Consider the following 23,886-nt stretch of genomic DNA (forward strand, 5'->3'; position numbering starts at 1 on the left):
AGCACAGTTTTCTTTGTTTACTTTTCTAATAATTTTAACTCTTTGTGTTCCATGCAAAAATAAAGTGAGCAAGGAGAATACTTTTGACTTTGGTTCATTAAAATCTGAAAGGTTTTTAGGAACAAAATGTTTTCATTAGGAGTCTTTCTTGGTTTACAAACCAACAATCGGAGACTTGTCATCATTAATTTAGAAAGACAGAAAAAGATAATGAAAGGAAAGAAAGAAAGAAAAAAGAAAGAAAGAAAAAAAAGAAAGAAAGAAAGGAAAAAGAAAGAAAGAAAAAGAAAGAAAGAAAGGAAGGAAGGAAGAAAGGGAGGGAAGAAGGGAGGAAGGAAGGAAGGAAGGAAGACAGGTAGATAGGTTACCTATAACTAACAAAAACTCCTAATTTTCCATTTAAATCAAAACAGTAACCTTGAAAATACATCACTCTTTTTTCCAAATACAAAATAAAAGGCTAAACCTAATTTGTCACCTTAAAGAATACATTCATGAATGTACAAAGTATCTCCTTCAACCAGAAGTAAAGTGTCCTATAAATACAGACTGTCAACACGACTTTGGCAGCAAATTACCAAGAATCAAAACTAATAAAAAAATATGAACACGTACATTATCAACATGCTGTAATATTAATCATTACTTTCGACCACCAAGTTCCACTTCTTGTCATTAAAATAAAAAAAAGTGTTAGCTAATGCGGTTCAAGAAATTTCCAGTATGTGAGGGAGCCTTAGTTAAAAATTAACCTGTGACAAAGAAAACACTACAAAATTGACGTTTCATAAACAATTGTGTCAAACAGCAATCCAAAATTAATAGTGAAATAAAATAAAAAATTATTTTGCTTCAATTAGCAGCTTAGCTACTGGTGAACAAATTACAAAGATGTAATTTAAGCTCAGCAGCTAAGCAGGCCTGTTTGCAGAACTGAATTAGGAAAGTTGCAAAGGAATGATATCATATTCAGTATGCTGTTCAGTTACATCACAGCCCTGAATAAAAAGAGAATGTGTACAAAAAGCAGTTAGCTTCAGAATGCATCTTTTGTGTCTCAAAGAAATAAAATCTCTCATATTATTCAAACACCAAGATAAAAACTGAATCATTCTAACAATATCATGCAATATTTCTTTTTCTAGCAGTAATAAAAGATATTTCACTCATACGATAACTACATTTACATCTATATTAGTAGATACAACTGGTTTTGTCAACTCAATGGGGTAATAATAGTAATAATAGTAAAATAATAAAAGCAGCTAATTTATTAAGCACTTAATGTATGCTAGTCACTGTTCTAAGCATTTTCCATGTATGAATTCATTTAATTTTCACAACTGAGCTTCCAGGTAGGTGCTACCATTACCTCAATTAGTTTCCAAATGCTTACATATTTTAATAACTAAGACCAAATCATTCTTGCTCAACAACTATATAAACAATTCACCAACATCCAGACCCTCCTTCATTCCTCTCAGCAATATAAGTAAAAACACAAGAACAGACTATCCGTGTAGTCATACAAGTTCGATAAATGCATCACTACTAATACGTTCATTTTTAATGCTGTTCAAACATTCACATGGAAACAGCTCTAGCGTAAATATCCCCGAACAAATGGCTGTATATTATCCAGGAGGGAGCAGTTGGACCGCCAGACTGGGAAAGTACTAGGCCATCTGGCTCCGGCAATCTCTCCAAAACCATCAGCTTTGTTTTCACCCCCAGACTCCAAACAACACATTTTCCACTGTGATGAGTTTACATTTTCCCAAACACAGGTCCTGATCATGCATAAAAATCCCAAACTTCTTCATTCCTCTATGTGCAAGGAAATTCAAATCACCTGCATTTTTGACATGTTACCAAAGAAGAGAGAAAGCTGCTAAAATATGGCTCCTAACTATAAACTTGCCCTGTCATTGCTTGTTTGTTTCCCCAAATACATGAAAGAACCTCTCTGCTGGCCTAGTTGAATTCCTTAGGAACTTATTGATACACTAAAAATGTGTTTATCTACCAATGAAGAACCATGAACAGAAAGGGTTGTTAATCAAATCTACGTAGCTGTGGCAGGACATGATGAAACAATCAATCGGAAAAAGTGCACTTGCATCAATAACTTGAAATACCGGGAATATCAAAACAAATATATAAAGATTAGCTGGAAAGAGAACTATGACAGCAGTTCTAATTATTGTACCTTAGACTTCCCACAGTGCTGGGACTTTTTAGGGGTCCCCTCACCATATCACCTACCTTCAAATCCATACACAAAAAGATTATGTGACTATTATTTTTCCTTTTCCAAAAAAGAGCTTTGGTTTGGGGGCAGGGAATGTTTTGTTTTTGATAACTTTATGGAATTTGGTACTCTTTCTTTGAATTATAAAAATGTCCCTTTTTTCAAAGCAAGATGGTAAGAGGGCAGATAAGTTAAAGGTTGTTTTTTTTTTTAAAAAAAACTATTTAAAGATAACTCACTGAAGCAATCACAGAATGTAATTATATCTCAAATACTACAGGAAAATCTGAACTGAGGCACATTAAAACTCAGACCTCTCCCACTGAGTTCATTTGAGTTTCTGCAGTAGATACCATTTCTGGATGCAACAGCCATCAACTTCTGGATCCTACAGGCCTTTTTGCATGCTCACTAATGGAATACCAAAAACAGCAATGACAAAAAAAAAAAAAAAAAAAAAAACCCTATTTTTAGTCCAGCTAAACTTGGTTTTGCAAAACCCTTCCCAAAAGCAAGCTTCTTATTTTCTAGCTGGTGGACAAATATTTTAAATATAATTATATCCCTAGTGTTTTATAAGAAAAGCATAGGGATAAGAGGGCTCAGATCCTTACACATTCACTTCTAATAAAGCTTTCCCTTTCCTGGTAGAGTCAAAAATTAAGAGTCATTACCCCAAATAGTGTAATGAGACACTTTGAAAAGGTGTGAAATACTGTGTCATACCAATACATCTTGGTTGATTGAGTACATTTCTGTTTGATCTCAAAGCTGCTAACTCCACCCAAGATCACGAACATTCTATGAAAATATAAAGTGCACAGCTAGTTTTGAATTTTGCTTGCCAAAGATTCCCTTCAAGTCTTAACCCCAACTTCTGAGTCAAAGATATGACATCACATACATAAAGCTGCATCTCTGATGTGAAAAATGTTGCGATAAATAAGCAGCTAAGAGAAGACACTTGAACTCTGCTTAGATACTCCCACTGAAACTTATGATGTTATTAGAACTCATCACATCACTGTAATTATTCCATTCAGCACTCTAAATATCAAAATCCTGAGTCTATCTACCTGGAATAATTTCACAGGGGAAAAAGAAGTAAGCGTTTAATTGGTCACCTTATGTCAAGACTTACTTCTGATTGAAGGGGTCACTGCACACTTAACTAAAATAAAAAAATTAAGAAACTTAAAAATCAGACTTGGCATTTAATTATCACAGAATAATTTCAAGCTAGATGAGAATCCACTGTTTTACTCATCAAAGCTAAAACGTAATAATTATGTCACAGCTAAGGAAAGTCATGCTCTTCGCGCTGATCTGCTTTTTGAAGACTATTGTATTAGCTGTGTACACAAGAAGCTAACGTACTTCCCAAACTCTTACAGCACATAATCAAGGAAAAAGCAACCGGATAACGGGCAGGGATTGCCTTTCAAAGTAAAAGCTACAGAGAAGGCATTAGACAACTATTATGAAAGCAAACAGGTATGCCTGGAAAAATCTTTTTTCTTGATATTTTTAGACTAAATTCAGATAATTACTAAGCCTTTTTTTCAGGTCGCTCCCCACCAAAATATACAATTGCCTACATTTATAATTTTAACTTTCAGTGAGATGTCACAGTATGGCAAGTAACTCTCTTATACCTGCTATTACTACACTATATCTTATTCTGGTCCCACTCCCACCCCCACCACCGATAGAATTTATGACACCAAGCAGTCAAAGAATGCCTTAGCCAAAGTTTTTCTTAAGCTCTATGACCTTGTTAGTAAAATGATATTAGATGTATTGCTTTATAAAAATGAAGATTATTCTTCCAACTTAGAAGAGTGTGTAAAGTCAGTTCATCTCATAATGGGAAGATCAATTATTGTGGCACTTTTGGTTTAAGGGGCCTAAAATCAAACATGTCCTAATTTTGTGCGCCTTACAACTGTTCACTTCATAGAGTTGCCGATAATTTAATATTTAAGTGGGCAATGTTTCACAGGCAGACAGGCCTTACATACTGGTTTGTGGGGAGTTTTTATTCTTTAAAAAATAAACTCTAATAAGTACATAAAGAATACGTATTAGAAATCATACTTTCCCTCTCCCCCTCCCATCTTTTCTTTCGTCTGATGGGAATGGCAGGAAAATATACCCAGGGTATCAAAGACAATTTTTTAACAACAAAATTCCACTTAAGACATTTTTGTTTTGATATCATTTTTTTAAAAAGTTACTGAAATAAGGCTTTTGCATTTTTTGCTTGGCAGGAAAAAAATTTAACAAAATACAGAGAGTCTAAATCAAAGGGAATTATCCTATGTAATGATCAGAACCAGTATAGTAATAATAATAAAAAACAATAATAATACCAAGAGTAAAAGCATAAATGTGCGTTTACTCTGAACCATCAACTAAGAAATAAAACAGATCTTTAAGAAAGTCAAATATTTTAGGCTAATAACTTGAAATAGATTTCAAGAGATATGTATTTATCATTTTAAAAAATACATGTCATACCCTCATGCTTTTTACTTGGTTCACAATGAAATAAAGGTAAAAATTACAATTAGCTGTTATTAAATTGGTTCTTGCTGAGCAGATTTTAAAACTCCCAACAGCTTATTAACGTGCATTTTGTACAACATATTTAAGCCATGGGTATCTAAAAACATTTTTTAAGTATGCATGTATTCTCTAATTTGAAACCTTCCAAGCCAGTATCTATGAAAACTACATCCCTTATTTTAAAGGGAATATTTTTAAATCGCAATCAAGCAAACCAGTTTTAACCCTCTCACTAAATTGGTGGTCAGTACACAATGGGTAACTTTTCTCTTTGTTCTGATTTCTTTCTCCCACCCAATAAAACTGTCTCCTTTTTTGTCACAAAATCCTCCAACTACCTAACCAGATATTTAATTCTTAAACTTTTTCTTAAAATTAAAAAGAAAAAATGTTCCTGCCCCTCGTAAAAACGTCAGACCTCTTTTCTGACTCGGCTCATAATTGTATCTTTTGAACCATAACTCAACCTTAATGTATACTGCTTGGCACCCGCGTGTTGGGAGCTAAAGAAAACGCCGTCTATGTACCTTTAAGACCACAAGCTCACTCATGCTGCCTGGCTTCTTGCCAAACTTGGAGGCAAAAGCCGGGAGAATTTTTGCAAAATATCTTCTAACAATTGTCGCTCCGTCTTCCAACACTACCACCACCACCATCTCTTTTTTAAAAAATGTATAGAGTGGGTCAAGTGCGCTCTCAGACCATCTCACCGTTTCTGGGGAAGCTGCCTTTGCCCCTCACCCGCTTCCTCTACCTCTGCCTCCCGGGGGAGGTCCTGATGGTTTGGGTTTCACTAGTTCAGCCCGATCTGCACGAGGGTCTCTGCGCACCTTTGCGCCCCTGGGGCTCCCCGGCCGGGTCAAAGGAAGTTCAGCCCATATTCTCCCCACGCAGCACTCCGTGTAGTCTTAAATCACAAGGTCTGAATTTCCCTTATAAAGAAGGAGACGTCGAGCCATCTCCTCCACGCGGCGAGTCAACGTGCTTTTGGGCATTTGGAAGGCTGCGCTGAGAGCGCGGTCCGCCCTGGCATTGAGAGTTCGAGTCCCAGCCCTCCCGCTAAGGAGTAGCCAGCTTCTAGACTCTCCCAAATTTCGCGGCCGTAGAGTCACCCCCGCGGCTCGAATTTAAGAAACTTACTTGTTTTGTCATGGAGTCAATGAGGCGAACGTAGAAATCCTGCTCCGTCCTTATTCCTGGGGGAGGGGCGGGGGACAGGGGAACGAAGGAGAATTAAGTGAGAGAGGATCTGCAGGAAACAAAGAATGGGGCTCCAAGGCTGATGGAACTCCGACTGTCCCGGAGAAGCAGCCAGGACCCCCTTCCCCAGTTCCCGGAGAAGGGCCTCTGGCCCAGCCCGAGCGCATTTGGAAGGCGGCCCCACCCTCAAGCACAGCAGCTGGGAATAAGGCGGACCCCCACCTGGGTTCTCTCCCTTCCCACGGCTGGAGTCCCTCTGCGTGCTCTCCGGGAGCCACCAAGGCCCTGACCGCTGTAGCCCCCTGAACTCAACGGACTTGGGCATGAAGTCTACGCTAAGCGGAGGAACCCGGCCTTAGGAAGGGGAAGAAGAAAGAAAGCAGCCCAGCGGGGCCCAAGGCGCCACACCTGGACCCAGGTACGCGTCCGCTAATGCCGCCGCCCTCGAGCCACTCAGGGCCTCCTCAGGTGAAACCTCTTCAGGAGAAACTTAGGAGAGGCCGTTTTACCCCGAGGATGGCGGACGACTGAGCTTTGCTCAGGGTTCTCGTCCACCTGAAGCTCCCCGCGCCCCCTACCCTCACCCGGAGCCCCGGGGTGCCGGCGCAGACCCGACGGGAACCTCACCATTGCTGTAGAGGAGCTGGAGCCGGTAGTGAATCCCGTTATTGGTCTTTTCGCTGTTGGCTTCCTGGGTTGCAGCAGGACGCAAAGACACAAGAGACGCAGGAGAGAGGTCGGCGTGAGCTAGTGGACAGACTTCGAGGCAACTTTCCCCAAGCAGGGACCCCTGGCCTGGGAGCCGGACAGGCCCGGGAGCAGCAGAAATTGTGGCCAACTGTGATCCCTCTGCCGCCCTCCCGACCCTTACTGCTCCCTCTAAGTTTCTAAAAAATTCCGTGGGGCTCGCACGGGAGATCCCGTTCCTAGGGCCTGGGGGCTCGAGCTTGGGCCAGCAGAGGCAGGAGCCACGCGTGGTCGCGCGGTCGAGGGCGGGCTCATCCCCAGCGCCCTTGACTCTGGAGTGCTCGCCTCTCTCCATCTTTGGGGACTAAGCACGAGCTTTTTTGGAGCAGAACCTCAGGAACTAGGAGTCCGGGTTCGCCCAGAACGGGAAGTGGCTTGGGGGACCCCGCGCGGGAGTGTGTTATGGATGCTTTGCACTCGCGAGGAGCTCGCCTCCCGAAGCGCCTGAGCCTGCTCCCCGGCTGGGGGCGAGGGGCAGCGGCGCTGCGCCCACTTACTTTTTCCTTCTCCACGAACCCCACAAAGGCTGTCCTCTCGATCTCCACGGGCTGGCCCTGTCTGTCGTAGAGGGCCAGGACGAAGTGGAAGAAGTTGGATTTCCGCAGATTGGAAGGCGGCTGCTTCTCAAAGTGAGCCCGGGCCAGACCCACCCCGCTGCGGTCAAAGACGCAGAGTTAGACGGCTAAGCGGGACAACAACCGCGACCCCTTGTCACCTCTTACACACGCGCGAACCCTCAAACACCTTCTCTGCCCGCCAAAACGCCCTGTGGGCTCCCTACACGCCCCCTCAGGCGCCCCGGGCCCACCCGGCGACGGGACATGCGTGCTCTCGCCTGCCCAGTCCTCCCCGCCGAGGACCTGCGCGCCCCCCGAACTTGACGAAGAGGTGTGAAAGTTTTGTTTGGGTTTTGCGCAAGAGATAAAACGCTGTACGCGTTTACTCCGACCAGACGCGCGCTGCGTGGGGAGGAAGAAAAGTAGCGGTGCATGAGGTGAAGCGCGATCGTGGAATAAAGCCGGTCGTTTACAACTTAAAGGGAGGGTGGGCATGGGAGTTGGTTCTCGCCACTCCCTCGAATCTCCCGTGGGCAGGTGAGAATGGATGGGGAACATGCTCAGCTCCTCGCTGCAGCAGCCATCCTCCGGGAAACCTCATGTGCCGCCCCCTCCCCGCCCCCGGCCAGCCGCGGGTGCCCGGCCTCGGGAAGCTGTCTGTCCCCACCCCCACAAATAAAGCATGTGGAGAAAAAGGATCTGTGGGTGGAACTCAGAGCAGTCAGGAGTGGTCGCTGTGGGAAAGGGAATTGGGTGTTTTTTTTAAAAGACCTGTCCTGACAAAGTTTCGCTGTTCCGCAGAAATCCTCACACCCTTTCCAGAAATCCTATGGATAAGGGCTGAGGGTTGAGCGCGCCCTCCCGGGGGCTGGAGCCTGGGGCACCAGGGGCGCAGGGCGGCCACTGACAGCCCGACCTGCCCGACACAAGGGCGCGCACACACACACACACGCACGCGCCACACACACACACACACTTTCGCTTCTAGCCCAGTTACCCAACTCACTCTTACTGCCAACCACCCCCATCCTTATTATCATCGGGGATGGGAACAGTGTTGTGGACACTTGTCCCCAGCCCGGAGAAGATGAGGATGATGTAATTAGTCATCTTCATTCTTCCCCTTCCGCCCTCTCTGGGCCAGAGAGAGCATGGAGCCACAGATCTCCCATTCCCCCAAGCCCAGCTGGTGGCCTAAAAAAAGGGGGGGACCATTTCTCACTTGGGACCAGGAGTCCCCAGAATGGGTACTGAGGGTGCCCAGGAAAGTTCCCCCGGGTCAATCTCCAAAAGCAGTGCCTCTAGGCCATACAGCCTAGCATGCAGGAGCTGAGAGTGGCAGAGGGGCTAGAAGAGGCCATGGTCATAGATGGCGGGGAAGACTTTTAAGAGACATCAGAATTAAAGTTAGGAGTTGCTGTTCTTCGGGTGGACCAAGAAAAACTGAAAGCTAAAGGGAGAGGGAGGGAGAACCAGAGAGGAGAAATAAGAGATGATTCTAGGGGGAAATTGAAAGAGAAAAGGGGAGAGAAATGGAGTTAAGAGAAGGAAAAAGAGGAAAGGGGAAGAAAGAGTGAAGAAAGAAGAGGGAGGAAAGAGGAAGAAAGTGAAGAAAGAAGAGGAAGGAAAGAAGGAAGAGGGAAAGAAAAGAAGGGGAAAGAAAGGAAATAAAGGAGGAAGAAAGGAACGAAGAAAGGAAGGAAAAGGAGTAAGGAAGAAAAAGGGAGGAAGAAAGGAAAGGAAGGAGAAGGAAAGTTTTTTAAAGGGGGGAAAGAAAAGAAAGAAAAAGGAGGAAGGAAAGGAAGAACGAAGGAGAGAAAAGGAGGAAGGAAAGAAATAGAGAAGAAAAGGCAAAGAAAAGAAAGAAGAAAGAAAAAGAAAGGAAAGAAGAAAATAGGAAAGGAAAAGGAAGGAAAGAAAAAAAAGACAGGCGGCCTGAAAAGAAACAGCAATCACAGAAAAACACAGATATCCAACATCATACTGGTGAGACGCCTCTTCAGGCTTAAAACAAAATGAAAACAGTCACAGACCAGGCAGGGAAAAGTGCCGGTAAAGCGCGGGCTCCTCGCAGGCAGCTCCTGGCTCTGCGGCCGCAGGCAACCAAGACAGAGCGGCCGGGGAGACCGGAGCCCCGGAGACGAGCAGAGCCGAGCGGCAGACGCAAGAGCGCGGCCCGGCCCCGCGGCGGCGGCTTCCGCTACCACCTCCCGGCTCTGCTGCTCGCGGCTTGCCTCCCCGGCCGCGGTCCCCGAGCGGTACTCACCTCTGCGCCGCCGTGTTGGCGTCCAGCACCCCGGCGCCCTGCATCCACGTCCGCACCGCGTTCATGCCGCTGCCCAGCGGCTCTTCCTTCATGCTGCTTCCACTCCGTTGGATGCTTTCCTGAATCCCAAACATGAAAACAACCTTTTCTTGTGGAAAATCTCCTCCCCCTTGAAAATTTGAAAAAAAAAAAAAAAAAAAAAGGAAAGAAAAACGCCAGCCAGAGATTTTTTTTTTTTTTTGAGTTGTTGAACTCGCGCTAGAAGATCAAGACGGGCTGGAAAGCAAATTTTTTAAAAATGTAAACCTTCGCTCAAAACTGAGCGATAACCCGAAGGAAAAAAAAAAAGAGAAAAAAGGAAGGGAAAATCCAACAAAAAGACCAAAATTAAAAAAATAGAGATGTATGCTTGGCTGTTGGGGGTTGTTTGGTTGGTTAATTTTTGGTTTGGGTGCTTTTTTTTCTTTTTTTTTCTTTCTTTTTTTTTTTTTTTTTTTTTGTAATGATCACAGGCCGGTGGAGGACAGGAGGGGCTGGAGTTTCCTTTTGTAGAGGTACCGTTCACTTGAAGAAGCAGGAAGAAAAAAAAAACCCTGATGGCAATTTAAGAAACAATAGACTCAACTCGCGCTGCCGGCTTTGCTACTTCAAGTGTCATTTTCCACAACCAGGCAAGTTTTTCCTCTCTCTCTCTCTCTCTCTCTTTTTTTTCCTCCTTCTCTCCCAACCAAAGATGTTTCTTTCCTTTCAGTGCGTATAGATGAGGAGGACGCTGGTTGCCATAGACAGATACACCAGAGAGGGAGAGTGGGGTGGGGGGAAGGGGGAGGGGGGTAGGGAAAGACAGAGAGGAAAGGAGAGGAGAGGAGAGGGAGAAAGAGAGAGAGGTGGACCCTGCTGAATGGAGATTCTGTTTTCTCCTTGCTAAAATAGAAGTGATTTGCAGGCTTTCCCTATGGAATCCAGTTTGACTCTCCCCAGAGCTAAACACAAGCACACTAACCCCAAAGGGAGGAGGCGGGGCCCGCGCGGCAATGACCCGCCCCTTCATTTGCATAACGTCATCCTTCCGCCTCGCCTCAGCCAATCGCGGCGCAGGAGCCTACTGGCTCTCAGCACAGGGCCACGCTCCCTCATTAACATCCCTCTCCGGGTGGCGCAGGGGAGCCGGCCAAAGTTCCTCGCAAAGTGGCGCGCGAAGGATCGCTTAGTACCCGTGTCCAAGCTGGAGAGGAGCGGGGCTGAGCTGGGCAGAGCCGGGCAGGAGAAGGGAGACAGAAGGAAGGGGAGGAGGATATTCTTCTCAGGGATTTGAGCTGGGGTCTGCATCCCGGCCATTGCAGTCTGTTAAGCATCCTCGCCGCGCCCTGAGCGCGCTCGAGGCGCACAGGCTGCGCCCTCCCAGGGCCGTGTCCTGCTCCGCTGTTCTGGGACGTCGGGGGCAAAAGTGGAGGAGACGGGAGAGCCCGGGCAGAAAAAGCAGGACGCGCATGCCAGGTGCCCACCTCTTCGCTTTGAGGAGGGGGTGGTGGGTTGGAAAAATGGGTGTGTAGATCGGCGCTGGGAGCTCGCGGACGGCACTGCCTCCACGCTGGGAGGGTGGGGTGGACCCTGGGCTCCGGCAATCAAGGCGCTGTGGATCCCCAGGGAGTGGGGGACCCGGGCTCTGCCCCTAGTCAAGTCACTGAAACCCCTCTCGCTCCGCGGCTAGCCTGGAGACCGCCGGCGTTAGGCACTGTCCTCACATGCTCACTTCTCTGGAGCATCCCGCGGGATAGGTAAACCACCGTTTACCTAACGAATGCTCGCACTGGAGCTGTGCCAGGCTGCGTTTTAAAATTTGCTCGGAATAAATCCCCACCCCCTCATCACCGCCCCACCAAATAGTTTTTTCCTTAGAGTAACTACCAAAGCAAAAACAACGTCTCTGATTAGTTATCTGGTGTAGGGTTTCTCTCTTCCTCATTCTTTCTGTTAAAATGGGGGCTTGAACAAACCTTCCCCCAACTTCGGCCTCTGCCACCTGTCAAGAAAGAGAGAGATCAGGGAAGGAGGGAATGAAGGGAGGGAGAGAGGGAAGAAAGGAGGAAGGAAGGGAAGACGAAATGATCTCCTTCCTCAGACCCTTCAACATGTAAGCTTGTGGCTGGCAAAGGAAATAGCTAGATGTTTCTGCGTAACGTGCCCCATCATTTTTTAGCAGGTTGTAACCTCTAATAAGCACATGGTGAACTTCTGTTTCATTGCCCTCAGAGGAACTCCCTGACTGCAGCCAAATCTGCTAAGGGCTCCTTCGGGGAAATTCTCTGCCAGAAATCCAGGTCCCCTTTCTGCCGGCCTTTCTTGGCCTTTTGATTTAGGGAGCTCATGGGGTCAGTGATGGAAAAGTACACATGCTCATGTTGAATGGAATGGAGACAGGCAGAAGTTAAACTTAGTGCTCTTGGCAGCGCAGGAAAGTGGGAGCCACTTCCAGATTCATAAACTAGTTGAAAGACTGTGTTCCAGGCCTGAGGATACATGGCCACTGTCTTCAACACTGCTTTATCTCTTGTGCACAAAGCCTGCCCAGTCTCATACCATTTAATTTGGACCACTTAATGTGCTCTTTTCCTCCCTGATATCATAATTGATGCCATTTCCTCCAAGAAGCTCTCGAAGAGATCTGTTTGATCCATCAGGATCCCCACACTACCCACCAGAGTTCCTGGCACACAGTAGATGTTCAAAAGGGGTATGTTGGTGGAAACACTGGAAGGATTATAGTTTTGTGAAGAGGGAATAGGGGAAGCTGGACATCCTCTATCTCTATAGAATTTAAGTGCACAATTGAAACTTGGCCTGCTGAAAATTTCCCAAAGCTCCAAGTTTAACCTCCAAGGCCCAAAGGGTCCCCAGAACCAATCCCTTCCCCTTCCTGGACCATCCCCTGCCTTCTCTGAGGGGATCCTTCAGAGAAGGGGGACCAGGAAGCAGAGGCCACCTTCCTATCAAAGTCCCAGGTAGCACTGGCATAAGACCGAGATCTCCATCTCTTTAATTGCCTGAGCCTCCATTTCACTCTCCAGTAAACAGTGCTAGGACTCCAAGTTGAGTCTGGTGAGGTACATACCCCAGTGATGGGGAACGCACAATGGGGCATCAGATCACTGCCAAAGGTGACAGAGAAAGGAGAGACACAGCCACTCTGAGGACCAGGTTCAGTGACAGCAACACAACAGATGGATTTCTAGGGGGGTCAAGCAAATCTAGAAGCACGCTGCAAATGATGTGTTTGTGGAGGGGCCTGAAGCTGCGTGATCCAAAAGAGAAATTGGCCCAGAGAAAGAAGCCTTCAGCAGCCCAATTCCTGCCCCAGAGCCAGTAATCTCCAGGAACTAAATAAGAGGAAGGCAACCTCCACATCCACCAGGCCATGGGAGGAAAAATAAAAGGGGGCAAGTATCTTTTGATATGACCAAGTCCATTTGGCTATGCAGAGACAGCAGTTACTTCACCTGGGATGGTGAGTGTACTTTCTTTTAATCAAGCAGAGTGTATTCGTAGTTTTTCTTCTGGGTATCCTTGTGCTTTCAATCTTGCTTTCTTACCCAGTAATAAATGTTTAAGCAGGAAGGAAGCTAAAGAGAAGGTGGAGAAGAGACAAAGAGGGTGATAGAAAACTAGGAACAACACCCAGGCCAGCAGAATGGTACCTTTTTGTGGATTTCCTCTGGTGAATAATGAACTAGCACTGGCAGTTTTAAACTTTGAAAAATCCCTTAAACGCTTTTCAGTCTTCCCTCAGGTAGGTTTGCACCACCTCCAAAAAGCAAAACCTGTGTGTACAGGGGTGACTGTAAAGTATGTACTGAGACTGTCTTCATGCTTTTTTACATTATAGTCATATCCTCTGTGGAGAGACAAACTTGTATGTATAGCATTGCCCAGGCTTTGTAGCATATCTGTGATATGACTTTAGGGTAACTTATCAGAGTAATCAGTTATAAGGTAAACCCTGCTTATCAGCTTAATCAAATGGGGGAAGGAGGAATTTTGTTAGAAATGCAGATTTCCAGGCCTTGTCCAGACCTGCAGAATTAGGGAGGAAGAAAGTGAGGGGTAAAGAACATGTACATGAGGAAAATATACAGCAGAATGAGTTTATATGGGGAAGGAGCAATTGGAAAGACTTGATATTTCCCCTGGAGTGAAGACTCCCTCAGGGCTTCTCAGAGCGCCAGGACGCGGTTTAGCTTCCACCCACTTCCTCTCAGTTGCTCCAGACTGTAGACAAGGCTGCCCAGCCCTCGGGGTCTCCCCGCGTTGGGGGTAACTCAGGCCCTGTGAGCAAGCCCTTCTCCCCACCCCGACCTTTGACACCTTCTCACTCTTGGATATCCCAACCCTCTTAAAGCACAAAGAGATCAAGTCCGTTTCCTGAAGAGCATCAGTCGCCGCGGTAACTTCCGGGGAGAGCAAATAGAAACACACCCGCTCCCCAAAAGAGCGGAGACAAGATGCCCAGCTAAGATGCCCATCTAAGACTAGGGGGACGTCCCAGGGAAAGAGGGAATCTTCTCCGCTAGTCCGCCCCCAGGAGGCCAGACTTGGGGACCTGTCATTTAGAAAATTCCTTCGTTTCGGTCCCCCTTATGAAGACACGCCCCCAGAAGGGCCGCCTGTCTGGGAAGTGCCCCCTACCTTTTGCCGCTAGCCAGAGCCCACTCAGAGTGAAACCGGAAGAAAGATGCCTCTTTCAAAGCTGGGAAGAAGGGAAAAAGGAAAGATGAGGCGATGAAGGCCAAAGGCGCAAAGTCCTGCCGCGCGCGGCCGGCTCCGAAGGCGTCCCTCCGCGGCCTGGAGTCACGGGCAGGGTTGGACAGAGGCCAAGGCACTGCCCCAAAGAGGAGGAGGATAGGTGGGTGGAGGGTGGTGGCCCCGGGCCCTGGGAAAGAGAGGATCTGAGCGGGGCGCAACTCCGCAGTGGCCCCTGAGCAGCACCCAGACGCCGGCGGGGGTGCTCAAACAACGTATCCCGGTCGCCCGCGGCAAAACCCTTCCCCTGCCCTTCTAATACGTCTACCCGCTGCCCTCGAGGAATGCGTAGGAGCAGGAGGCCACGGTTCCACCGGAAATCCGTCTATCCTCCCTCCTTGCTCTCAGTCCTCTCTGGCAAGCGGCAAAAGGAAGGGGGCATTTCCCTGGACCATGAACCCTGATTCCGACCCCCCAGCACTGCAGAGAAGCCCCGGTTTGCTCACCCAGTCTGACTGATACTTCCAGACCCTGGGAGCGTGCCTCTTCCCACAGCACGGACAGGGAAACTGAGGCCTAGAGAGGGACAAAGTCACCCACAGAGAGCTAGGAGGTCGAAATCAGGCAAATAACACCGCTGGGGCCCTGGCTTGGGAGCGCTTAGTCTGCATGGGACGAGGGCTTGAGGCCAGGGTTTCGAGCAAACCTTTCCCGGATCGAGCCTGCAGACTCTCGGGTTTCCTCTGGGGCGGCCCCCCGATAAGAACAGATCCCATTTGTTGAAGGTTTTATGGGCATAAACTCACCGAATTCCCACAACAGACAAACAAGGCAGGTAAGATCACCCCTATTTTACAGGTGAGAAAATTGACGCTCTGTGATTAAAATGAAACTTGTCCACAGCCGCATTGCTAATAAACTCGCCGAGTCCAAATTTCTCCAGAGCCTCTCCTCTGAACCTTGGATCCGAACCACTCACCCAGCTTCGGCGCTTATCTCCCCCATTCGCCTTGGTGCTTGACCCCCATGGCTCGAAGACCCCTTTAGCTCTCGAGCCTGTAGGTATCCTGGATGAGAAAGGAGCGTGGGTGCAAGTTGTCCCCCCGAAAGCAGGCAGCAGACAGTAGAGAGGAGGGTAAACGGTTCTGAAAAGCCCTAATACGCGAACTGTATGCGCACTCCAGCGGTCAGATACAAATGCCCGCGTCTCTCGGGGCCGCCAGCGGCAGGGCGCGCTAGGGTCGTGCCAGCTCCAGCCCTGGCTCTGCCACATTTGTTATGTGACCTCCAGTCAGCCGCTTCTCCCCAGCCCTAGCTGAAGTTTTAGAGCTCCAGGCGCACGCAAAGTTGCCTAATTGAAATATAAATTAAAGACTGCGGGGATGCATGGGACGCCCATCAGAGGGCAGAAATCTGGACACCTGCGGATGCGCTTTAATGGAGGAAGGCCGTATGGCCTTGGAATGACCATAGCTAAAAGCTGAAGTTACTCTGTGCAGAGAGAACACAGTTAGGGGCACTGCCAGAAAGGTCCCAGTCAAATGCTGCCCCAGGGCGCGACCTTACTCCTCCCCTGACCCTTCCCCACAGTCCTCCAGCCCGCAGGATTGGAGTCTGATCCGGCTGATTGATTCTGGAGTCTGAATGGCCCTCGCTCCCCGCACGGAAGGAGACTCCAGGTTGCGAGAACAGGGGTTGCCGGGCTGTTTGGAAATTAGCATTCCTTCAGTAGTGCAAATCTGAAAGAAGGAAACTGAGGCCTTCGAGGATTTGGAGCAGAAGGGAAGGAGAAGGCCAGTTTGCTTAGAGGAAAGTAGAAGAGAGGACGAGTTTAGCAGACAACCTCGAGATGCCCTAGTCACAAAAAGTTCTCGAGTGTGTTTTCTTTAACGTGCAATTCACTGGATATTTACGCACCGCTCCGCGCTTGGAGGTCTTTGTTGGATGTGTGTGATGTGAGTGTGCAAATATTTGTACAAACGAAGAGTGGTTGCATATCGTGGGTCTGTGCAATACGAGTGTGTGGCAGTGAGTGACATCGCGCACTTGGGTGCATGTGTGCGCGTGCTTGAGGATTTTTGCACACAACCGTGAGTACACGAGTGCATGTGTATAGTGTGTGCGTGTGCCACGTGTAGACAGTCCTCGTTTATGTGAGTGGGTGTGCATGTAATGTGTGCAAAAGCATCGTACACGTGTCTGAGCCTGAGCTCATATGTGATTCGTGTGTCCACATCTGCATGTGAAACCCAGCGAAGTAGTCCCCCAAAGATCTCAGGTCCAATCGGAGGAAAGGTATGGGCAGGATGCGGATTGAGCGCCCCACGGCAGGCGTGGAAACTGTAGCTCCTTTGGCATGCAGGTAGGAGGTGGTCGTCCACAGGGCGCAGGAACCGCCCAGAGGCTACAGATTAGCGCCCAGCTCGGCTCCAGGCGAGCGAGGCAGGTTCCCCCGGGGTCCACAAATTACCCGGAATGCGCGCGCACTAATCCCTGCTGGACAGTTCCGCGTTCTTAATTGTTCCTCGCGGACGGTTTCTGATTATTGATGCCGTGTGTCCTAAAAGAGACTGCTTCGGATTATCTGCGTATTTATTATCTTTATCACCGCCATTATTTGGTCGCTGTATGAAGATGGTGCCAAGCCCACCAAGACCGCCGTGCCCCGCCTCTCCGAGGCTGCCCTGGGCATGCAGTGACCCCGCGGGTGCCCGAATCTTCCCTTTACGTGGAGCCACAGCGCCACCTCGCGATCACCCGGCCTCCCTCCCGTCACTGCCGACCAAGGCAGAGCCTTTCCTGATTCAGACCACCCAAGTTCCCACTACTGGTTTTCCATTTGCTTTTCATTCCTCTTGCCCTCACTAGAATGTTCCACTTTGCCAGAGCCTAGAGATTCCTCCAAACACACCTTTGCCGCCGCACCTTTGTACAGGAGCGGAATGCCTACACCCTTTTCTCCACCTAGAGAAGCTCCTCTCCCCTTGCAATCACCGGCTCAAGTTCACCTCTTCCGCGAAAACTTTCCAAACCCATTCTATAGGCAGTCACTCACGCCTTTTCCTGATTCGCCTAATGTTCATATCATATCGGACAGGAAAATATCCTTTAAATGTCTCCCCGTCCTCCCTAAACAGGGAGCTCCTCGACAATGTCTGTTGTTGCTTATACCAACGACAACGACAAAAATAACAATAAAAGCTGGTATTTACTGAGAGCATATCATGGAGCATCTTATGCAATGTACTGTTCTAAACACTTGACTTTCATTATCTCATTTAATTTACCAGGAAAACCATGAAGTAAGCATCAGTATAATTTCCCAGTTTTCAGGTGAAGCTAGAGTTCCTGTCCAAGGTCGCATTGAAGATCCCAAACCAAGTCTGTTGGTGTGATGCCAGAACCCACTTTTCTTAACCTCTGTGCCTTGCAAATTTATTCAGCTCTATATCCACAGGCTTTACGACAGGACCAGGCACAGAGTGGGCATTCATATATTTATGAATAAAGGAACCACTGCCAATTTAAATTCTTTCCAGGACAGTTGGATTAGAAAAACACTGCAATTATCAGATACCTTAGTTGAAATATTACCACAATGATTTATCCCAAAAGAGGATTCCACTGTTAACTAGATAGGTGACCTTGGTCAAGTCATTTCATCCTCAATTTCCTTGTTTGTAAAAGTAGGTTTGCTGTGAGGAATAAGTGAGGGGAAAATATAAAGTATTTGGTACAGCCCCTGGTACTGTAGTCAATATTCAATAAAAGTTTGCTATTTATATAATTAGTAACGATAGCTTAAGAAAGTAAGGCAGAAAACACAAAATCGACTTACCCCTATTCACAGAGAATTCATGGTACCTCTGTATAAAATTATCTCACTATTATATCTTCATTTTCATCTTGAACATAAAATACGTAGTAAAATATGTTTGGTTTACTGTGGTTACTGTGTTAATGTTAACCCTGCTCTGTTATAAGATTTTAAGGGGTGGGGGGGGAAAGATATAATTAAACAGTAGATCAGCAGACTTTGATTCTCACCCTTTCCTTTTGCTTTGTAGGTTTTTACCAAGAAGGATCTAAAGAAAGACTATAAAAGTGCTTACTATTCTGGAAAGTACAAAACTCTATTTTTTAATTTTGGGGATGTTCTGGGCTAGTTTTTCCCCCCACTTGAAACACTTTGTTGCTAGTAATACACTAAAAGTTTTAAAATATGTATCTAAGCAAATAATTGTACCCAAATAAAAGAAACAAATGAAGCTTGTTTAAACATATTCCAGACCTTCAGACATTTCCCCAAAAGGCTAAGTTTTAAAGGTTCAGGGTGCCTTTGTAGAGTGACCCATTAAACAATTACTCTTATTAGAAATTTAAGTGAATATGAACTTTTCTATCTAATCAGGCTCTAACTTTTCTATTGTCAAATTATTTTAGAAAGACTCTATTGATTGGTATAATCATGTCAAAGAACTGATTTCTCCTCAGAGAAATGAGTCTAATAAAATCCACAAAAGGCATAAATGTGTCTCCCCATTTAGCTGGCCCAAAATGAATTTCTAGAAACTTCATCCCAGCCCATTTAGTTTAGTTCATTTGTACCTGCTTCCTATTCTATGCAATACTAATGTATGAAGATGAATAAATGGACTCAGGAAATCTTACCTGCCTCAAATTAATGTGTTAAAGAGATTTTGTTGTATAGCTGACAGGTATTTTATTAACCCTGATTGGGGATTTGATTCATACTGATGGTGTGAGACGCTGGCTTTTTGACAGCTGGGTCACGTACTGTGGGGCTATGTGGGTCCTGTTCTGTTTTTATTTTCTTCTTTTTTTATTCCTAGTATGGTAGCCATTAGAGATGCTCACCAAAATTATGATTTTTCTTCTTCCAGGTGCATAGTAAGATTAAAGTATTCTGATCCTTCTGCATTTAGATATGACCTTGTAATTTGCTTTCACAAATGAGGAATTAGCAGTAGCAGTATGTGTTATTTATAGGCAGAAGCTTTAAGAGCCAGTGTGCAATTCACCAAATCCCCTTCCCCGTGTCACAGCTGCTGGCCATCCCCAGATGGAGTTTCGCTCCACCTGCCACTCTTTGCAAAAAGTGAAGAGCCCTCCAACCCACAGTGGACTTTTAACGTGAATGGGAAATAATCTTTTCTTACTGTATGTCCCAGAGATTTTTTACTGCAGCATAATCCAGCCTCTCCTGACTAATATGCCTAGGAAGGTAGCTTATGTTTCTTTTTCTTTTTACAGACAATGTGAAAATTCTCCTAAGATGAAAAGTATACTTCCACTTCTAATTAAATAGAATAATCAGATAATGAAATTATTCAATGAGAAATTGGTTATCTTATTTTCTTACTCAATTCATACATTTCCTGTGGATTAAAACATCATTTTGAAAATTCTGAAATGGGGAAACAATTGAATTTTAGATAGGCAGAAAAGGAATCTCAAAATCATTGCTAGACCTTCATAAGAATTTCCAGTGGGCCCTTTGTCCACTTGCAGATACACAATGTAGGGAATTTTATAGGCTCTGATTAGAAAAGATTCTTATTAGCAATTGTATGAGGGAACAAAGAAACATTTCTTTCTCCACTGGGTTCATCTCTATAATTTCAGCTTGGGGAAAAGGGAAAAATACTTGACTTATCAACTTGTGTTTAAGGAACATAATCTAGGGCAAATCAATTAACATTTCCAGACCTTACTTTCTTCATCTGGAAAATAAGAGTATTGGAGTAAGACCATCTTAGGATGCCATCCAGTTCTACTAAACTAGAACTCCAAGATACTTGGGTGATTTCAGTTTTAGGAATCAACACCACAGTAGTACAAGAATCTTGTTTCTATCCTCAGCACTATTTTGTGGGACACTTGTAATTTTTTTCACACTGATCCCCAACTTAAAGCTACTGTTTCTTAAGAAGATAGATAGTGCTTCTTTTCTTCAACCTCACATTTTTTAAGGTAGGAATCTGCTAGAAAATTGGACCATATAGATTTGGGGCCATGTAAAATGCTTTTTCATTTTCTAGCCAAGAGGAACATTCTGCTTTTTTATTGGAGAGCTGTTCTCTTCAGGTTTCAAGAGCAGATCACCTAAGGAAATTTCTCGTGAATTTTCAGTAAATTTTTGTGAGAAAATATTGATCATGTAACAAGTGCTGTAGGGTGAAATCATTACTCTCCGTTCCTTATCCTCAGTGTGGTATGACTGACTACCAAAAACAATACTATTACCTTCCTTTGGATAATAGTTTACAACTGAGAAGGAGATTTCACATGAGTTATTGTCTTGACTCCTCTGAACAAACCATGCAAGTGACATTTCTCCCCCATTTCACAAGGGAGGAGCTGAGGTTGAGATTTGCCCTTGTCCCGTGGCTAGTAAGCAGCCAGGTCTGGCTGTAACCCAAGAGCCACAGCTGCCCATGAAATTAAGAAAGCTGTCTGCAACTCTACCAGGGAATAGAAAGTGTTGAAATCAGGGCACAGGGTACTACTTGACAGAAAGATGAAGGATGCTTTCTGTTACACACATTATTGCTGTGAACTGATTCCTGGTTTCTCTCTCCTCTGGGTACTCCCCCAAAATTACAGTACTCTGCTTGTAGTTAGGTGTGGTCATCTGACCTACTTGAGCCAGAGCATTTATTTAGGAGAGGACCCAGAGTAGTCACTCCCCTCAACCAGAGGTATTACCAAGGGTAGATCCATCAGTTGGGGTCCTGCTGCCCATGATCACAATGAGCAGAGGTCTTTGCCAATACCCAATAGATTTCTTTTTTTTTTTTTTGTGGTACGCGGGCCTCTCACTGCTGTGGCCTCTCCCGTTGCGGAGCACAGGCTCCGGAAGCGCAGGCTCCGGAAGCGCAGGCTCAGCGGCCATGGCTCACGGGCCCAGCCGCTCCGCGGCATGTGGGATCTTCCCGGACTGGGGCACGAACCTGCGTCCCCAGCATTGGCAGGCGGACTCTCAACCACTGCGCCACCAGGGAAGCCCTACCCAATAGATTTAATGTAAGCAAGTGATTTAAGCCACCGGCGATTTGGGGTTCGCTTATCACAGCTTAGCTTAGTCTGCCCTGACTGGTATGGTTTCCTAATTCAAATATAACTCTTTTGTAAAAGAAAACTATCTCTGTGGCGTGGTCTTTTGTAAACTTGAGTCATATACAGTCAGCCCTCCGTATCCCTGCGTTCTGGATCCAAGGTTGCTTGAATCCACTGGATGTGGAACCCTGTGGATACGGACGGCCGACTGGACTACACCATTTTACATAAGGGACTTGAACGTCCTTGGATTCTTCTATTTGTGGAGTCCTGGAACCCATCCCCCTCGGATACCAAGGACGACTGTACACATACCTTTTAAAAAGAAAATAATCTCCTGGATCCCTCATGTTTTTATTTAAATTAATTTTACTATCTTACTTAAATATGCACAAGCATAAAACTAGGGATAAATTCTTTATGCATATAGCACAAACAACTGTGAAAACAAATTATAAAAATAATGAAAAACACCACAAAAGCAAAGATTTATAAATGAACAATAATAAAACACTGGAAAACATTGTTTTGTGGAAACTAAACTGCCACTCAAATGTCAAGATGGTTCTGAGTTCAAAAAAGTAGGTTCTTTGAGGCTGGTATGCCTGTATAATTATGTCTGGCGTAATGTCTCAATTCTTCTACCATTTTTCTCTGTTTTTGAACCACCATAAAACATTCCTTAATACATGTGGAAAAGCTTAAAGGAGTTATTTCAGTAGCAAATCCACCTCTGTCCCTTTCTTGCCAGCTTATGACAATAAAGAATCACTGTTGGCACCAATAAACACAAACTAAAATGTGAGATTAAAAATATTATGTCAGTACTCGGTTTTATGGAAATTACCCAGATAAGTCTGACTATGCTTAACTTTTTAATAGTATCATTGAAATGAAAGCCCTGTGCTTTTAAATTCCTGTCAAAATCTAAGAAACTCCCCACTCTCCAAAATATATTGTATATGCCACTGAACTGTACACTTAAAAATGGCTGAAGTGGTACATGTTATGTGTATTTTACCACAATTTTAAAAAAGTTTTTTTCAGAGAGAATACTGCAAGTTTCAGAGCAAGATATCCTGACTATCAAATCCCCACTCCCACTATTTTGATGCTGAGTGACCTTGAGGCAAGTTGCTTAACCTCTCTGAACCTCAGGTACCTCATCAGCAAAGTAGTACTGTACTCATTAAACAGCTGTTTTGAGGAACAACGAAGATAGAGTAAATGGAAGAGTCTAGCACAGTACCAGTCTGTGGAGAACTGCTATGTGTTTCCTCCTGGGCCATTGCCAAGACTGCATTTCTCAGCTTCCCTAGCAGGGAAGCTCCAACCGAGCTCTGGCCAATAAAATGTAGGTGGAATTGATGGAAGCCATTTCCAAATATAGTTTATAAAAACCTCCCACAGAATCTTCCACCCTTCTTCCCCCTTCTGTGAGCTGAATCAGATAATCCAAGAGAAGATTCCAATGCTATAAGGCAAGGCTTAACAAACTTTTTCTGTAAAGTGCTAAGAGTCAATATTTTAGGGTTCATGGGCTATATACTCCCTCTGTCACAAGTACTCATTCTGCGGTCGTAGTGTGAGAGCAGCTACAAAACACAGGTAATACATACAAATGGATGTGGCTGTGTTCCAATAAAATTTTATTCACAAAAAAAGTATTCAAATTTGACCCACGAGCCATGCTGACTCCGGCTCTGGAGTGTTAGAATCACAGGGTCAAAGGCATCTGGGTCCCTAAAACTGCATGAGGAAATGCACTTTAATACAAGCAAGAAATAAACTTATGTTAACTCATAAGAGATTTTAGAGTTTTGTCAGTGTTAGCCTACTCAGACATTTTTGGAGGAGGTCATGGAGGAGACGTGACCTCCTGTTGACCCTCGAGCTGAGTAAGGGCAATCTGAGGCTGCTAGCCCCCTCCCCTGTCCTTGAAATATACATTTGCCCTCTGTTCCCACAGTGGGAACTGTTTTCAAGGACACAGTCTTGAGAGAGCAATGTGTTGTTGAGACCATCTGGACAGGATACGAGACTGAATCCCATTATCCCAAATCTACCTAAACTTTTAAGATTCGGTCGGGCACGTGCAGAGATCTACTCATCTTGCAGCTACCCAAGACAAGCCTTGTATGTAAGTTCTCTTGCTTATCAAACCTGCCACCTACAAATCTGGAGTGGTCTGTCTCTTTCTTCCCTCTCTCCTTGCCCTCCGTGTACAGAGGCCAGATTTCACCCAGGAAGCTCCTGAAGTTTTAAACCAACAGATATCATACCCAACCACATAAGTCCCTCTTCTGCCCTATATTCCTTTGAAGACAGGGACTGTGAGTTATTCATCTGTCACAAAGCCTTCCCAATACATATTAGTGAAATTTTAAAAACACCATCAAATAGATAATCATGTGCATGCGGAAATTAATAGATGCAACAGCTATGACATTCAAAGTCATCTCTGTCCCCTCTCTCCATCC

General features: G+C 45.5%; 1 protein-coding gene across 8 annotated transcripts in view; it reads right to left on the reverse strand.

The window, feature by feature from the left end:
• The window catches only part of EBF1 (EBF transcription factor 1), a 413,301-nt gene that overhangs the window by 384,214 nt on the left and 5,201 nt on the right, over window positions 1–23,886 (reverse strand). For 4 of the 8 annotated variants that reach the window (XM_060144143.1, XM_060144141.1, XM_060144139.1 and 1 more), the window contains exons 2-5: window positions 9,590–9,708; window positions 7,264–7,420; window positions 6,647–6,710; window positions 5,960–6,015 (exon numbers count right to left, since the gene is read on the reverse strand). In XM_060144143.1, the coding sequence (XP_060000126.1) occupies window positions 5,960–6,015; window positions 6,647–6,710; window positions 7,264–7,420; window positions 9,590–9,708 (396 nt within the window). Of the gene's footprint in view, window positions 1–5,959; window positions 6,016–6,646; window positions 6,711–7,263; window positions 7,421–9,589; window positions 10,656–23,886 lie in introns of those variants that run through there. The other 4 variants (XM_060144138.1, XM_060144137.1, XM_060144136.1 and 1 more) reach the window with 3 other exon arrangements.

This window comes from Lagenorhynchus albirostris, chromosome 3 (assembly GCF_949774975.1).
Source record: "Lagenorhynchus albirostris chromosome 3, mLagAlb1.1, whole genome shotgun sequence".
Taxonomy (NCBI): Eukaryota; Metazoa; Chordata; class Mammalia; order Artiodactyla; family Delphinidae; genus Lagenorhynchus; species Lagenorhynchus albirostris.